Source organism: Cupressus sempervirens, chromosome 10, assembly GCF_028749045.1.
Source record: "Cupressus sempervirens isolate cs-2001-9-10 chromosome 10, ASM2874904v1, whole genome shotgun sequence".
In the NCBI taxonomy this organism is placed as follows: domain Eukaryota; kingdom Viridiplantae; phylum Streptophyta; class Pinopsida; order Cupressales; family Cupressaceae; genus Cupressus; species Cupressus sempervirens.
In genome coordinates this window covers 204,236,292-204,255,362 of record NC_143127.1, presented here as the reverse complement: position 1 = coordinate 204,255,362, position 19,071 = coordinate 204,236,292, and the positions used below count along the sequence as shown (strand labels likewise).

Sequence of the window (19,071 nt, the reverse complement as noted above, 5' to 3'; positions counted from 1 at the left end):
ACCCTAACCCTAATCGTAACCCTCATCCTAACCATTTCTTTACCCCTATCTCTAATCCTAAACCTAACCCTAACATTAACTCTACCCCTACCCCTAACTCTAACCCAAAATCTAACTCTACCATAATTAGACTCTAACCCTAGCCCTAACCGTCATCCTAACCTTAACCCTAACCCTAACCCTAACCCTTATCCTAACCATTTCTTTACCCCTATCTCTAACCCTAACCCTTATCCTAACTCTAATCCTAACCTAACCCTAACTCTAATCCTAACACTAACCCTAACCTTAACCCTACCCCTACCCTTAACTCTAACCCTAAATCTAACTCTAACTCTAAATCTAACTCTACCATAATTAGACTCTAACCCTAGCCCTAACCCTAAATTTAATGTTGATTGAAACCCTAACACTACCTTTAACTCTAACCTTAACCCTGACTCAAACTCATACCCTAACCTTAACCCTGATGTAGCTCTATATATAACCCTACCCCTAACTCTAACCATTAATCTAACTCTACCATAATTGGACTTTAATATTATACCCAACTCTATATATAAACGTAACCCTAACAATAACCTTAAGCCTAACCCTTTCTCTAAGTCCAACACTAAACCTAACTATAACTATAACACTACCCCTACCTCTAATTGTAGCCTTAAATCTTACTCCACTGTAATTGGACTTCAACCCTAATTGTAATGGTAACCCTAACGCTAACCCTAACTATAACCCTAGCCCTAACCCTAATGCTAACTATAACTCTACTCTTTAGTATAAAATTTTATGTAACAATATGCTTAAAATAAAACTAAACTAAAGTGATGCAAATAAACACCATATATAGAATTAAAAAATAAAATGTTCAAGATTAATTTTATAGTAAGTTTACACTATTACAATTTTATAGTAAGTTTACACAACTATATTTAAAAAGAAAAAAATTAAAAAATTAAAAGAAAACTTTTCTTGTTGCGCCGCGATTGCCACTAGCTTATATATACCTATATATATATATATATATTACGCTAAGAGTAATCGTTCTCGAGGCGCCTATTTTCATTTTCATAAATCCCAATTGTGATTAAAATAACCTTGGAATTTATGAAAATGAAAATAGGCGCCTCGAGAACGATTACTCTCGGCGTAATATATATATAGGTATATATAAGCTAGTTATAACTGCACCTTTGATATCTTGAATATATTTTTTCACTGATAATCTCCGCAAGAGTATTGTCTCCGTTTAAAATGACAGAAATGGTTTGCATCTCTCACAACAATTCCCCTTGCAAAGATCTTGGAGAAAATTTGGGTTGCAGTGTGACAACTGGCACAAACTCAAAGGTTTTTAGCAACTCTAATAGTTGTTCCAGTGGTGTATTTAACAGACCAAATGCAATTGCCAACTTTTCCCTATGGTGGCAAAGAAATATGTCATTAAGTAAATGTCTTGAATGTGGAATCTGTGGATGTCTTTTGCCTCCAACAAAAAAAGCCTATGAATCTGTATAATTTCATGGCCTTGAATCCAACTACATCCCAGGATTTTTTTAATTCCTTTATCATTTATCAACTCCAGATCATTTGTACCTCACTCCACCTGCCCAATTCGGCAAAGATGTTTGAGAGAAGAACGTAAAATGCGGAATGTCCAAATCAACAAGCAGCATTTGCTGTAATATTCCTAAGTCCATATTCGTATGTAATATGCAGCGAGTTTGAAAGAATTTTTGCAAAATCAAATTTGTGCATATTCTGCAATCATGGCCTTCCATGAGATCACATTTATTTGAGGCATTTTATGAAACAATTCACGTGCCTTAACATTTTGCTTACATGTCTGTCAGAGCATTTCTGACTATAATATCTGGCAACCACCCTCCTTCCATCATGCTTCGATGAATATCCATACCCTGTTCTGAAGCTCCCATTTATGCGCAGGCAGGAAGGATACTGACAAGGTTGTGGAATTTGGCTTTACAATTGAATTGCATTTGCTTGACACTTTCTAGAGTGTTTTCAACAAATCCATTCTGTGCATATCCTGAAATCATAGCATTCCACGAAACCACATTCTCTGGCATTTTATTTCACAGCTCATGTGCCTCATCAAAGTTTCCTCATTTTCCATACATGTCTACTGCGGCAGTTGCAACTAAAACATCTGACAAATGTTTTAGAAACTTAAAAGAACATTAATCCCTTGATTATTACTGCAAATCTGATATGGTGAAATTTTTCTACCAATAATCTCCACAAGAACATTGTCCCAGTTTAAAATGATGGAAACGGCTTGCATCTCTCACAACAATTTGTCTTGCAACAATCTTGGAGATAAATTTGCTTGCAGTGTGACAGTCAACACATACTCGAAGGTTCTTAACAACTCTAATAGTTGTTCCTGGGGGTGTATTTAACAAACCAAATGCAATTGCCAACTTTTCACTATGGTGGCAGAGAAATATGTCTTTTTCCTCCTCTTCTACATCATTAAGGAAATGCCTTGAATCTGGAAAATATCCTGCTGCCTTCATATCCCAAGTCAATTTCTCCAACTGTGCATAGATTTCTCGTGTCTGTGGATGTCTTTTGTCTCCTACAAAAAAAACGTGTACAGTTTTATGACTTTCAATCCAACTACATCCAGGGATTTTTTTAATTCCCTCATCTTTCATCAATCTCCTTACCATTTGAACCTCACTCCACCTGCCCGCTTCTGCATAGATGTTCGAGAGAAGAACATATGTCGAAGGATTCTTAGAATCCAAATCGAAAAGCAGCATTGCTGTAAATAATCCCAAGCCTATATTCATATGTGATCTACACGCACTAAGAAAACTCATCCACACAACCCCCACAGGTTTAACTGGCATCTTAATGATAAATTTTAAGGCATCCACAAGATACCCAGCACGGGCAAGAAGGTCAACCATGCACACATAATGATCAACTGTAGGTGTAATGCAGAATGGGTTAATCATGTGGTTAAAATATGTACTGCCCTCATCTACTAAACCTACATGGCTGCATGCACATAGAACACAAGCAAAGCTTACAGTGTCAGGATATGTTCCAGAGTGCTTCATTAATTCAAAGTGTTTGAGAGCATCCTTGCAAAATCCATTTTGTCCATATCCTGCAAGCATGGTATTCCATGAGATCACATTTCTTTCAGGCATTTTGTCAAACAGTTCACGAGCCTTGTCAATGTTGCCACATTTAGCATACATGTCCATTAGGGCATTTCCAACTATAATATCTGATGACAACCCGTCGTCCATTATGCTTTGATGGATGTCCATGCCCTGTTCTAAAGCTCCCATTTTGGCACAGGTGGGGAGGATACTTGCAAAGGTTGTGGAATTTGGCTTCACACCTGCTGATTGCATTTGCTTGAAAGTTTCTAGAGCTTTTTCTATAAATCCATTATGTGCATATCCTACAATCATGGCATTCCATGAAACCACATTTTTTTGAGGCATTTCATCAAACAGCTCACATGCCTTGTCTATGTTTTTACATTTTGCATACATGTCTACAAGCGCTGTTGCAACTAAAACATCTGATAAAATTCTTTTCTCTGTTATGCTTTGATGGATGTTCACACCATGCTCCAAAGCTCCCATTTTGGCACAGGCAGAGAAGATGGTGGCAAAGGTTGTGGAATTTGGTTTTACACCTGCCAATTGCATTTGCTTGAAAGTATCTAAAGCCTTTTCAACATTCTCATTTTGTGCATAGCCTGCAATCATTGCAGTCCACGAGAACACATCTCTCTGAGGCATTCTGTGAAACAATTCATATGCCTTGTCTATGTTTCCACATTTTGCATACATATCTACCAGGGCAGTTGCAACTACAATCTCTGACAAAATATCTCTATCTTTTATGCTTTGATGGATGCTCATACCTTGTTCCAAAGCTCCCATTTTGGCACAGGCAGAGAGGATGCTAGCAAAGGTTGCAGAGTCTGGCTGTACACCCGTCAATTGCATTTGTCTGAAAGTTTCTAAAGCCTTTTCAGCAAATCCATTTTGAGCATATCCTGCAATCATTGCAGTCCACGAGATATCATCTCTTTGAGGCATTCGGTCAAATACCTTGCTTGCCTTTTTTATTCTTCCACATTTTGCATACATGTCTACCAGAGCATTTCCAACCATAATATCTGGCAAAAGTCCCCCGGCTATTATGCTTTGATGGATGTCCATACCCTGTTCTATAGCTCCAATTTTGGCACAGGCAGCGAGGATGCTGGCAAAGGTTGTGGAATTCGGTTTTACACCTGCCAACTGCATTTTCTTGAAAGATTCTAAAGCCTTTTCAACAAATCCATTGTGTGCATATCGTGAAATCATGGCATTCCACGAAACCACATTTCTTTGAGGCATTTTGTCAAACAGTTCGCATGCCTTGTCTATGTTTCCACATTTTGCATACATGTCTACCAGAGCATTTCCAACTGTATTATCTGACAAAAAGCCCTCTTCCATTATCCTTTGATGGATGTCAATACCCTCTTCCAAAGCTCCCATTTTGGCACAGGCAGGGAGTATGCTGGCGAAGGTTGTGGAATTTGGCTTTATACCCGCCAATTGCATTTGCTTAAAAGTTTCTAAAGCCTTTCCAACGAATCCATTTTGAGCATATCCTCCTATCATTGCACTCCATGAGAACACATTTCTTTCAGGAATTCTGTCAAACAAGTCACGTGCCTTGTCTATGCTTCCACATTTTGCGTACATGTCTACCAGGGCAGTTGCAACTACAACATCTGACATAATTCCTCTATTCTTTATGCTTTCATGGATGTCTACGCCGTGCTGCAAATCTCCCATTTTAGCACAGGCTGGGAGTACGCTAGCAAATGTGAACTGATCCGGTTGGATACCTGTTTGCTGCATATGGTGAAACAATGTAACTGACACATGAGGAAACCCGTAATTTTTATATGCTGCAATAATCGTATTCCAGGAGATGACGTCTCGTTCTTTTGTGTGATCAAATACTTTACGGGCATCCGTTAAACTCCCGCACTTGACATACATGTAAATAAGCTTATTCTGAAGCGTTGTTCGTGTAGCAAATCTAAATCGCCCGTGAGCGATGAAAGCATAAAATTTCTTTCCTTGTGAAAGTGTGTTCTTGAGGATAGGCATCTGCAATAATTGAAGATATCTGGAGAAGTCTTCAAAGGTGTTGTGTGTAGTGAGCAGAATGTGCAGCGCATTCCTCGACATAATGCTGTCAGATTGTGATTAGTAGCGGATGCCAATGGCATTTTTTCAATTGTAAAATGGATCGTGCACACTACGGTGTTATTTAGTCTAATTCTCAGTACATTGACATTGCCAGCGGTAAGCATGCAAGCATTTCTATTTTAAACCCTTTCGAAAACAATTATCGAGGGACCTTCTGAGGCAAACTGTCAATGAGGGGGAACTTCCAAAAACTTTGTGTGAATCATACACGATATACGATCCTGCTTGCAATAAAAAGATTTAAATGAAGAAATGAAGAATGAAAGGAACAACAGTTCTTCGCGAGCTCGAGTCCGTGTCTTATACCATTGCACAACACATATTATGAGGTGTTAAACAATTCAATCTAAGTGGTACTTGTCATTATAGGACACATATGCGAGGTGGTCGGTCAATAATGCAATTTGCATTGATAAGATTTAATTTAAAATGGATAATTTTAAATTACTTCTAAAATTAGAAGTAGAAAAGTTTTGTATTATATATGATATGTGAATTTAGTGTTAAATATAAATAATATTATTAATTTCTAATAATTTTATAATTATTTATTTTTAAAAAAATATTAAAATTTGAAGTCAACCAAATCTCAAATTTTATCTAAATTTTGTATTGCAAAATTTAATACAAAATAAAAAAGCAAGTATGGTAATATATGAAATGCAAGATTTTAAAAAATAGAAATAAATTATAATATAACATTTGTGAAATATAAAATATTTTAAATTTAACTAGAACAATTTAAGTTATATATATATATATATATATATATAAAAGAATATTTTAAATGAGTTAGAATATATAAGAATTGATGTATATCTTTATTTATTTGTATCTTTTAGGTTTTTTTTATAATTTTTCATATTTCAAATTTTTATATAATTATCTTGAAGTAAAATGTGATAGTTAATTTTGGAAAAAGATGTCTAATCATTTCAAATTATAAATTAGGAACTAAATTAAATTTACAAGTTTTCTTTTAAGTTAAAGATAAATTTAAAGTTATAATTTTTTTTAACTCCTCCACTTTTATTGTCTACCATCACCTTAGAGCAAATGCTAGAGGCAATTATAGTCTACAAATCTCCACACATGAGTAATGTGCCATTTAGACAGATTAAAATAATTATAAATAATGGTTCTTAATAAAAATAGTTTAACAATTGATTTAGATTTATTTTGAGACAAGAGTTTTAAATTCATAGAAATAGAATTATACTATGGTGGATATTTCAATAGTTGTTATTAGACATATTAATCTCTTCCCAAAGCTTGAAATTTTATATAAATTTCATTAATATAAGTCTCGTGAACACTGAGAATAAGTTTTACATTTTTGCCAAAGTCCTAACATACAGTTCTATAATTTTTCAAATAAAGTGAAAATATGTGCTGGAAAATTCTAGATCTTTCATCTGAATATAAACATAAAACCAAATTGTAATATTTGTCTTCTATTTGTATCTTGCAATAAAATTAAAGAAGCTTCGATGACTAAGCAAGTGCCCAACTAGTTTAGGACCCTCCCAAGTAGACAGGGATGAAAATATTGAGCTTTTACAGTTGACAGACTTGCATTGATCACTCCTGCAGATAAAAGTACTACCAGGGCCACCAATTGGAAACTCTCAAGCACATGAGATAAACAGAGAGGACTAAATAAATGGAAAATCTTTAAATGCAATTGTGAGTATTGCAACAGTTAAAGTTACTAGAGATTTAGTATCTTCTTGTTGCTATTCCCACTGTTGATGATGCCTTGTTCAATCAAAAAGGAAGTCTAGAAAAACTCAAACAAATAATTGTAATCCTGGATAGATTGGCCGCCATGACTATTTTAGGAATCTCCGCTGAAACTAATGTGTCATTTTAGAAAAATTAAAATATGATGTGATGTGACAAGAAAATCAGTATTTCTGAAATACGCTGACAAGTATTAAATATATTCTTATCTTTTATGTGATTTTTTTTGTTTTTTTGTTTTTTTAATTTGAAAAAGCAATTTACTCTCAGGAATCAAAAATAATAATTGATAGTTATAATTAAATTAAAAAATAAATGCTTACAAACTTTAGCTTTTAAATTGTGTTTCTACCATAAAAATTAATACTAGGGTCTAGTGAAAACATTAATTCCCTATTTTATATATAAGTCAGGGACTAATAATAATGCAAGTATATTCTAGGTCAAATAAGGAAAAATCTTTCTATACCAAGCAATATAAAATAGGGAGTGTTTTAAAGCTAGTTATTATTCTGTAATCTTTTAAACTTGCATTTATGAAAGAAAATTATGTTAATCAATTAATACAATGTTTAAAAATAAATATTTATAGGCTATTAAATTATTATAAAATTTTAGAATAAATACTACCTAATATTTCTGATTAATTTTTTTTTTTTTATATTTATATATATTTAATATTTTAGAAAGATGTGTTTATGAATGAATGAATGAATGCAATTTTAATGATGTCCACTAGACCACAAAAGTCAATGGGACCAATAGAACATGCTAAACAAATTCCATATTTCTTTCCATTTTCAATCTTCTGATATGGATCTTAATCAAGAAGTCTATCATTTGTTCGATCCTGTCAACCTCAAACAAACTATGCATGTTGACTGCCTTTTCTATGAAATCATAGTATGTTCGGATGTTGTCGTAAGATGTGCACTCAGAGAGAAAATGCCATTATGTTTCAATAGCTTCGAACTTACAAAATACACATATCCTCTCCTCCCAAACCTCCTTGGGCCTCTTCCATTTGCCTGTCTCACATCTAAGGTGGTGGGATCCAGTCCCAAACTGAGCCAATAACAACCTTGCCTTACCTTTAATAGTAGCCCCAAGATGTGCTTTCTTGTTGTGATCATTTGTTGGGTTGTATTCTTTAATGTAATACGCCTTTTTTCTGCCAACACTATTATTCCACATGGCACTTTGAAACTTTTCCCTAACTAACTTTTTTATGCCTGCATTATCATTCAGATACTCGTGCACCTTGATGTTTCATTTATCCATTCACTTAATGTTTTGCTTCATCCATGTTTTCTTCCTACGGTTAAGAGATTTTTCTTTCACAATTTTCGGCCACCAGTGATCATGCATATTTTCCGTCCTTTTTAAGTAGTAAATCAATCAAATTAACGTTGAACCCTCAAATGGAAAAGTGTCAGCTTTTAACAAAATAATTTCATAGGGAATGGAGGATTTAACTGAGATTGCTTGTGATTAAATATTTTTGAATTCTCCCTATTTTTCGCTATCCACAATTTGCCTTGTTGCCCCCCCACACTTTGTAGTCATAAATAACCACCGGTGTGACCAACAAACTGAAGAGAGTCTTCTTAGTTTTCCAATCACATAGTTCCACTGTCCTGCATCTATTCTGAAGTAGAAATGAAGCTCTTCAACCCCCTTGAATCATTTTCGCTCTATATATCTCCTAACTGAGTTTATGATGATTATTGAAACACTGGATATTAAATCTGATCCTTCACTAGCTCTATTTGCACAACAAACTTTTTTTTCATTTGATCTATAAATGATCTTTCTAATTTCCAAAATTTTAATCATCTGCAATTATTCAAAATATTTTTTTCAATCTTATGCTTATAAATTGGTAAAGTTTTGTATTCCTATGATTCTCTCGATCATTTTTAAGACAAGGTGCTAAAAAGGCTCTGATGCAATGGCTATCCTGGTATGCAAATGATCTAATGTAAGTTAAATGGTCAATGCAGACTGTCGATCAAACCACACAAGTAGGGTTTTGTGTTACAAGAAAAATGTGTTTTCTGAAATTTAAGAGAATTTTTTATTAGGTTGGGGAAAGTCCCATATTTGTGTTTTATGGGAGGTTTCAACTAGAGTTTTTTTAACTAAATGGTTGTTTCAATAATAAGACCTTTTATATGGATTTTTCTATGGTGCTGATAAAGGAGCCTTGGGAATGGTTTTCTATTTGTTGTGTAGTTATAAAAATGGATGATAAATCCTTTTTTGGGTTAACCAATATATGGTGTTTTTGAACATTCATTATTTTTGGTTTTGTGAAGGTTGCATGTTTTATGATAGACTCATTTGACTGCTGCTTCTAGCATGTCTTCATTCACAGTAAGATCTTTGAAGATAGTGAAAAGTGTATTTTCTGATTCAAACAACAGGCCAACTCCTCATAATGGAAAAAGGTTGTCACTTGATAGAAATTCCAACTACAATCCCAAGCCTAGAATCCATGAGAGTAAGTCAACACGGAGTTTATTATTTGAAATTATCTTTTCCCTTTTAATCAAATGAAAGTTAGCAAGCTTGTTGATTTTTTAGTTTTGATAAGGATTTTGTGCACAATCTGGTGACTCACTAGCAGAAAGAAATAAAATTGCAGAAGCAGGTGATGATATTTGATTTTCTATTTTAAATTTTTGGTAATGTTTTTTCTTAAATTCAGATTTAGTCAAGATCATGAAACTTTTGGCACAGTTATAGGGGCCATTCTGACTGATATGTAAACTTGGTATCAATACCCTGGTGGAAACAAATTTAAGTGGTGTCCAAACACTGCTTTTTGGAATTATAAACCATGACAAGGATATCACTTACTCTCTCTTTATTTTCCTATGTTCCCACCTTGACTTAACAGTGATGCTTGTAGCTACCAATCTGTGTTTGGCAACACAGATTTCACATCATTTGGTTGGCAGTTCCATAACTAAAACTTGCTCACTTTGTCTGGTGTACACTTTTCCAAGGCCTTCCAATTTGATCAAGGTTATTCAATTTGGAAGTCTTTGAACTCCAATTTCCCTTTTGTCAGCAACAAGGTTCTCATTAACATCTTTTTTGGTTTTCCCCTAAAGCTTAGAATGTTTGGACCTTTATTGATGCAAGATGGGCTAACACGACTCTCAAGCAGAGATCAACAAAGCATAGACAGGAAAACACAAACCCAAAATGATGGGACACGAAAGTGAATCATGAACATGAAATAAAAGACTCACAGAAAAACTTTCATATTCTGTTAAATTTCATAAAATGTTACATACATTCTCTCAAGAGGAGTATGAGTTTGCAGCTTCCCCTGTAGAGAGGACTCACCTTCCCCAGAATCGTAATCTTTCCACTCTTTCCTTGAACAACAACGTTCATGAAATGTGAAACACGAACACAAAAATACTTCCCAACACAGGATTTAACAATCCTATTTGGTTGCCAATTCTTCCCTTTGTTAAGCTTGTCAAGTCATGGCAGTGTGGATCCTCTCTCACTTCCAGCCCAATCCTTTCTCCTCTCTCTGCCCTCTTTTTACTTGCCTTCTCATGAGATCCCCCCTTCCATATCTAAAGATAATAACAGAGCTCCAAAAAAAATTCAAAATTCAAAAGTGGCACCTAATTCTAGAGGTTTCAAAATTTTGAAATTTGCATTTATTGGTTTAGCTACCAACTGTCAACTCACATGCATGCAGTTAACTTGTCATTTACCGACATACATAAGTTGTGGTCTAACATGACATTTAGTGATAGAATTTAAAATTACATCTGGCTGATAACATGTCCATCTGGAAGCTCCTACATCAGACCCCCCACATAGAAATAAATCATGAGCTCCGACTCATGAAGGCTGCAATGTTATCTTGCACTTTCTTTTTCCTCTTCTTCTAGTTGTCTTGTCTATACATCCCTTGTCGCACTCTCTCTAGATTTAGTTTGCATTTTGTCTTTTTGAGTTTCTCCATCTGCATTCTTTTGCTATCCACTTGTCGTCGATATGCATGTCTTCTAATTTCCTTTTCACCCTCAAACTTCCATAATTCTAACTCATCATTATTCATCCACTCATCTTATTTTCCATCAACATCAAAACTTTTAGATAATTCTACTTTTTTTACCTTTAATTGTTGAATCTTTGCCCTCCTTCACAAAGTCAATACTCTCTCCCTCCATATGTTTATTCAAATAGAGAAAAATCTCTATTTTGTTCAAGTGGTTGTAGCTTCTGTAAATATGATCATGTGCTCTTTAGTGCCAAACACCCTCTTCATTTAACCTCGCTACTACTTTCGTTGATGTTGCACTAAACAAGTGTTCAATATTTTCAATCTCCTCTCTAAATAATTCTTCCTCTTCATTAGGAACCTCATCAAATATAGGGCCATTATCAATTGTTGGACACTCCATCCAAACCTTTTTCTCATTTGCTGCAATTTTCTCATTAAATTTATGCACTTTGTCCTCTCGAAGGTCTTGCTTATACATACATCCACATTCTCAATCATATCATTAGAAAATAACTCAACAAGACCAAGATGTTTCTTTAAGTTCATTCTTCACAAGTGCTTTCTTCTCCATTTTCATTCCTTCTTCTTGTGCTCCTTTTTGTACTTCCTTCTCATTTCTCTTCAAGTCCCCCACAAAGAATTCTTTCACCTTTTGTCTACTTGTACTAACACCCTTATCAAAATAATTCTTTTCTAAGATATCCATTCTTCTCGAAACCTCTTCCAACTCTTTCATAACTTTCTATTCTCCATCTTATCCCAATATCTTTCCCAGTGTGTGATCATCACATGTATTCTAACATTAAACCCCATTCTTTGTAATATCCTCCCCTGATTTGAACTTTGACTTGTAGAAATTTAACTTAAGGAATATTGTCAAACACTTTGTATGCAAACTCATAAAGCTGATTTCCTCAATAAATTGCTTTCCAATGGGTAGATTTACGAACAACTATGAAGTGACATTAAAATGCATAATACCCATCATAACATTTTCACAAACACTTGGCACACATTCAACAATATATGAAAAATCTGGAAACTCTTTCAATCTGCTGATAAAGGGTGATTTTTAAATGTAGATGTGCACTTACAGCTGCCTTAAAGGATGCAACAACTATTCAGACTTGTATTCAACAATTATTATGCAAAGTATCAAAATTTGATAGAAGAAACTTGGAATTAGTTGCTGTAGTATTTTGCAGATGTAGTCGGCGGCCTTCCAAACTTCTAATCAATCGAAAAAACAAGTAAACTTGATACCAACACTGTTCACGCCGTACTGTAGCAAAATACTGTTCATGCCGACTGTAGCAAAAATATTGTTCATGCAGCACTATAGCAATAACTAACTTCAGATCTGCACCTCAAACCCTTGCAAATTTCTTTATGCGAACACCCCAAATGAAACCCAGCGTGTTTCCTGAAGTGAAAACACCATTGATCCTCCTGACTGTGTCTTCCAACAATGAAGAGAATGCTAGCAAAGAGGGATTCCGTCCTCCAAGCCCGATAATCAGATATCTAGCAACATAACATTAATCTTCATCCAAGCATACAAAAAAAAAGCTCTTCCATTTCTTTTATAGTGTTCTCACAAGAGCTCAATCCTTCGTTTTCTCAATGTGGGATAAAACATAACTCCCTTTATGTACCTTATGTCTCCAATGTGTTCTAAAAATAAAGGGAACTCTTTTAATTTAAATATTTCCCACAAACTATAGTCTATGCATTAATAAAGTTAAATATTTAAATTTAACTTTATAAAATGGCTTTATCAATGCATAACAAATCTTATCAATGATAAATAAGTTTTCCTATCGATTTTAAACAATTACCATCGACATACCACTGTGACTGAATGTCCGGCCATGTCCAAGATGACTTACTATAAATAGTAAGTATGCCCAAAGTTGCCTCAGAACCCCTCAGAAAGACCTACAACTGAAACTGTCTAGGCCAAATGGCCTCTAAGCCCCTTTAATGTCCTAGTTAGCCTACAGGACTGTGGGGAAATAGGCTAACGACAACATCATGCTATGAATGCTAGAAAGGGGACATTACAGTCCGCCTTTCCCAAAATTGCTTGTCCCCAAGCAATTTCAGCTCTGGATGCTGCAATATCTGCTCATTTTCCCCAAGTAGCATCCTCGACAGGTAGGTTCCTCCACTTCACTAGATACTCCCTGATAGTCCTCCTACGAAGCACCCTCTCCCTGGAGTCAAGTATGGCCTCGGGAACCAAGATAAGCTTTCCCTCATCATCAAGAGGTGGCAATACTACTGAAGGCACCACATTGTGACCCAATGCCTTCTTAAGGCGTGACACATGGAACACATTATGCACTTTACTGTCTGCAGGCAACTCCAACTCATAAGCTACTTCGCCCACTCTCTTGATTACTTTGAACGGTCCATAGTAGCGTGGTTTCAATTTCTCTGCTCCACTCTTCTTGAGAGAGGACTGTCTATACGGCTGTAACATCTCCCACCTCAAAAGACCTCTCAACCTTGTGCTAATCAGCATATTGCTTCTGCTGATTTTGTGCTTTTTGCAAATTTTCCTTCAAGGATCACATAATGTCCTGACACTCCTGCAAAGTATCCTTGGCCTTAGGCACCCTGCTGTCCCCAAATAACAAATCCAAAAAATTAGGAGCATCATACCCGTACAGTGCCATAAAAGGGGACATTTGAATAAACATATGGAAAGAGGTATTATAGCAGTACTCCCCTAGATGTAGCCACTTCACCCAAGCCTTCTGCTCTCCTGCAATGTAGTTTCGAAGGTACCCCTCAACCCATTTGTTCACTATCTCTGTCTGCCCATCAGTTTGGGGGTGGTAGCTGGTACTCTGAGTGAGCTTTGTTCCACATAACCTGAACAACTCTTGCCAAAAGTGGCTCATAAATCTACTGTCTCTGTCACTGACTATGCTCCATGGTATCCCATGTAGTCTGAATACCTCTCGAAAAAATAGTTCTGTTGTTTGTGCTGCTGAATATGTAGACGAAATTGCAAAGAAATGTGCAAATTTTGTCAATCTGTCTACCACAACAAAGATACAATCCCGACCCTGTGCCTTGGGGAGGCCTGTGATAAAATCCATGGAAATGCTATCCCACTTCTTCTGTGGTATGGGTAGGGGTTGTAGTAAACCACACGGAAAAGAATGTTCCTGTTTGTTTTGCTGACACACAGGGCATTCCCTCACAAATTGAAGCACCTCTGATTTGAGTCCTTTCCAAGTGAAGCGCTCTCTCACCTGCCGATATGTCTTAAAGAATCTGGGATGTCCTGCCATTGGTGAATTATGAAATGCCCTCAAAATCTTCTGCTTCATAGCAGACCCGGGTACTAAATAAATCCTTTCCTTGTAGATGATCAGATCATTTACGACAGTGTATTGACTATCTTGAATAGCTCCCTCAATAATGCTAGATGCCCAACTATCCTTAGCATATTCTGCCAAGATCATCTCTCTCCAATCATCCATGACTATCCCAACAGCAAGCAAATGAGGCCTTCTAGATAAAGCATCTGCAACAATATTTTTCTTCCCTTTGACATAGGCTATGTCAAAATCATAGGCCTGTAATTTACTCACCCATTTCTGTTTCCTGTCATTAAGGTCCTTCTGTCCAAGGAAATGTTTCAAGCTATTATGATCTGTTTTTACTGTGAACCGGCTTCCCACTAAGTACTGCCTGAACTTAGCTAGCATGTGCATGATTGCTAGCATCTCTTTGTCGTAGATGCTGTAGGTTCTCTCCACACCTCGTAATTTTCTACTCTCATATGCGATGGGATGTTTTTCTTGCATGAGAACAGCTCCTATGCCCTCTCCCGAGGCATCACACTGCAGCTCAAAGGGCCTGGTGAAATCTGGAATGGCTAAAACAGGACATGTACTCATAAGCTCCTTAAACCTGTCAAAACAATCCTGAGCCCTCTCTGACCACTTGAAACTATCTTTCTGTGTCAAATCTATAAGTGGTGCTGCTATCTGTGAAAATCCCTTCACAAATCTGTGGTAGAACCCACAAAGCCTGAGAAATCCCTTGAGTTGTGAAGTGTTCCTCGGTGGTGGCCAATCCAGAATGGCCCTGATCTTGTCTGGGTCAACTCGAACACTTCCTGCACTAATAATATGCCCTAGATAGAGCAACTCTGTCATCCCAAACTCACATTTACTCATCTTGGCATATAATGACTCCCTCTCTAGAATACTGAGCACTGTATCAATATGCTTCAAATGTTCCTCCCAAGTACGGTTGTATATCAGTATATCATCAAAAAATATCAACACAAACTTCCTCAACTGATCTTTGAACACTCTATTCATACAGGACTGGAAAGTGGCAGGGGCATTTGTCAACCCAAAGGGCATGACTAAGAACTCAAAATGTCCATAGTGGCATCTAAAAGCTGTCTTCTCCACATCCACCTCTCTAACCCGTATCTGATGGTAGCCGGATCTCAAATCAATCTTGGAGAAGTAGCATGCACCATGCAATTCATCAATAAGCTCATCGATGCGCGGGATAGGGTATCGGTTCTTCTTGTTTAGCTCCATATAATTAATGCACATCCTCATTGTACCGTCCTTCATCTTCACCAATACTACTGAAGAAGCGAAAGGACTTTTTCTTGGCCGTATGTGCCCCATGTCAATCAACTCCTTAATTGCCTTTTCTATTTCATCCTTACATCTCTTCGAATGGCGGTAAGGTGTGATGATAACTGGCTTAGCCCCTTCCTCTAATTCAATAACATGCTCGATTCCCCTATCTGGGGGTCTCTCTGGAGGTATCTCACCAAACACCTTAGTATGTTTGGTTATTATTTTTTGTACATCAGGTGGATACTCTTGTTTATGCCGCTCTGTCATCTCAGGCATTACTCTAAACTCTGCTGCCCACTGCACCTAATCGTGTCTAAAGAAACTCTGCATCTGCTTGAGTGACACCACTCGAAGTCTCCCATCTGACAAACCTCTGAGCACTATCTTCTTACCATTTTCCTCAAACCTCATTTCCATTTTCTCAAGGTTAAATGTAAACTCTGCCAAAGACTTCATCCAGTTCATCCCAAGCACCATATCCTGATCACCAATGTTGACCACAAAGAAATCTCCTATCATGTCATAATCTCCCAAATGAAGCTGCAAGTTGGAGATTTTCTTGGTCCATTCAATTTTGAAGCCATCAGCAACCATCACCTTAAATCCCCTATGCTCCTCTGTATGTAGCCCTCTGCGTGTCACAAACTTCTCATCAATGAAGTTATGTGTCACCCCTGTATCAATGAGTGCCACAACTCTCTGTCCATCCAAGGTTCCCCTAACTCTGAAAGTGACGACCTCCTGTATACTTGACAACTGAGCTATCGTGCTATCACCGCGTGCTTCCTTCTGTGAAGAACTATCATCATCTCCATCTGATTCAGATGATTGCTCTGAATCTCCATCTACTGACTCTTCGGCTGAAAAGTACTCCATCTGCTTAGCTTTTGCTTTCAATGGACACTTATGTGACAAATCCCAAGGCTCCCTGCAATGAAAACAAAGCTTCTTCTTCCTGAGATCATTAAGTGTCTCATTGTCCAACCTCTTACTTTCCTCCTTGGCTGGCTGAACCTCTTTATGAAAAGGTTTCCTGTCCTTATCTTTCCTTGAAGGGAAACTCTTTGCCTGGAATTTATTTTTTGAAAATGAAGAGGAATCCATGTCACGAGCTTTCTTAATGGCTTCCTGCAAAGTGGGAGGGTTGAGAGCTTTAATCCACCCTCTCAATGGATCAGCTAACCCATCCATAAATAGAACTAGTATCCTCTGTTCAGATACATCTGTTACTAACACTGCAAGTTTTTGAAACTCTGAAATGTACGTTTCCAATGATCCCCACTGTTTAAGCTGAGCTAACTCCTTGAAATGGAGTTCTGGATCCTTCCTATCAAAACGTTCAATCAGCCTCTCTGTAAACTCCACATATGAGGTAATGTGTGCATGTCCCATAGTGACCATACCATGATGCCACCACTCATGTGCTAACCCATCCAGATGAATTGCTGCGTACTTAATAGCTTCTTCCTCGGGCATAGGGTTCAATTGAAAGTATGTGTCAAGCTTTTGAACCCAAGCTCTTGTTGTAGACTTTCCTGAGCCATCATAATATGGTAACTCAAGTCTCCCTACTTTCTTTCGTAGCTCATAGCTCTGGTTCCTGTCATGTCCACGTGGCATATGTTTCATCCTCACATCCATATACTCCCTAAAGGTAATTGCAGCAGTAAAATCTGGCCCTCCGGCTTCCCAATCTCTCCTCAACTAGTCTTGTATATCAGTAATCTGGGGCTCTGGTACGAGCTGCTCTGGAGCTCTAGGAGGAAATGTAGGAATCATGGGCCTTGAACTCACTGTCCTAGCTCGCTGGGGTGCATGACCGAAATTGTTCCCAACTTGTTCATCTCCATTATGTGTCCCATCCTGATCATTTCCATTCTGATTATTTCCTCCACCCATGTTAGCATTCAACCCCATTTGACGAGCCATCATCTGCATCATAAGATCCAATCTCTGATTCTGTTCCTGTGCCCTTTGTTCTGCTACTCACTGACCCTGTACCAAGGTCTCTAATAATTGTAAGAATCTTTCCTCTCCAGGCTCTGGACTGGCATCCCCGCCATCTTGGTCACCCATATTGTTGTCTTGATCAAAGAATACCTCCACTGTGTCTGTATGAATGGATTCTATACCCCCCTGTACGGATGAACTAAACTGTTTGCTTTGCAGGTCTGAACTCGTACTTTGTCTTGCTCTGGTATTGCAGAAATTATAAGGCCCCTATCGCATGCTCAAACATAAATGCTCTGATTTTAGTGTTTTGACATTTCATCAAACACTTTCCCCTCTATCCGCCAGTTCCAAATTTCCTATAAGACCTCCACAAGATGGCAGGACTTATAGCTCTGATACCACTGTAATATCCTCCCCTGATTTGAACTTTGACTTGTAGAAATTTAACTTAAGGAATATCGTCAAACACTTTGTATGCAAACTCATAAAGCTGATTTCCTCAATAAATTGCTTTCCAATGAGTAGATTTACGAACAACTATGAAGTGACATTAAAATGCATAATACCCATCATAACATTTTCACAAACACTTGGCACACATTCAACAATATATGAAAAATCTGGAAACTCTTTCAATCTACTGATAAGGGGTGATTTTTAAATGTAGATGTGCACTTACAGCTGCCTTAAAGGCTGCAACAACTATTCAGACTTGTATTCAACAATTATTATGCAAAGTATCAAAATTTGACAGAAGAAACCTGGAATTAGTTGCTGTAGTATTTTGCAGATGTAGTCGGTAGCCTTCCAAACTTCTAATCAGCCGAAAAAACAAGTAAACTTGATACCAACACTGTTCACGCCGTACTGTAGCAAAATATTGTTCATGCCGACTGTAGCAAAAATATTGTTCATGCAGCACTATAGCAATAACTAACTTCAGATCTGCACCTCAAACCCTTGTAAATTTCTTTATGCGAACGCCCCAAATGAAACCCAATGTGTTTCCTGAAGTGAAAACACCATTGATCCTCCTGACTGTGTCTTCCAACAGCGAAGAGAATGCTAGCAAAGAGGGATTTCGTCCTCCAAGCCCGATAATCAGATATCCAGCAACATAACATTAATCTTCATCCAAGCATACAAAAAAAAAGCTCTTCCATTTCTTTTATAGTGTTCTCACAAGAGCTCAATCCTTCATTTTCTCAATGTGGGATAAAACATAACTCCCTTTATGTACCTTATGTCTCCAATGTGTTATAAAAATAAAGGGAACTCTTTTAATTTAAATATTTCCCACAAACTATAGTCTATGTATTAATAAAGTTAAATATTTAAATTTAACTTTATAAAATGGCTTTATCAATGCATAACAAATCTTATCAATGATAAATAAGTTTTCCTGTCGATTTTAAACAATTATCATCGACATACCACTATGACT

General features: G+C 36.9%; 1 protein-coding gene across 1 annotated transcript in view; it reads right to left on the bottom strand.

Annotated features, from left to right (window-relative positions):
• Positions 1-1,292: 1,292 nt before the first annotated feature.
• LOC149533339 (pentatricopeptide repeat-containing protein At1g11290, chloroplastic-like) overlaps positions 1,293-19,071 on the bottom strand; it is a 56,583-nt gene continuing 38,804 nt past the window's right edge. Inside the window, exon 2 of the mRNA XM_089803119.1 lies at positions 1,293-4,880. Within this exon, the coding sequence (XP_089659245.1) occupies positions 2,247-4,880 (2,634 nt within the window). The 3' untranslated portion in view covers positions 1,293-2,246. The remainder of the gene's footprint in view (positions 4,881-19,071) is intronic.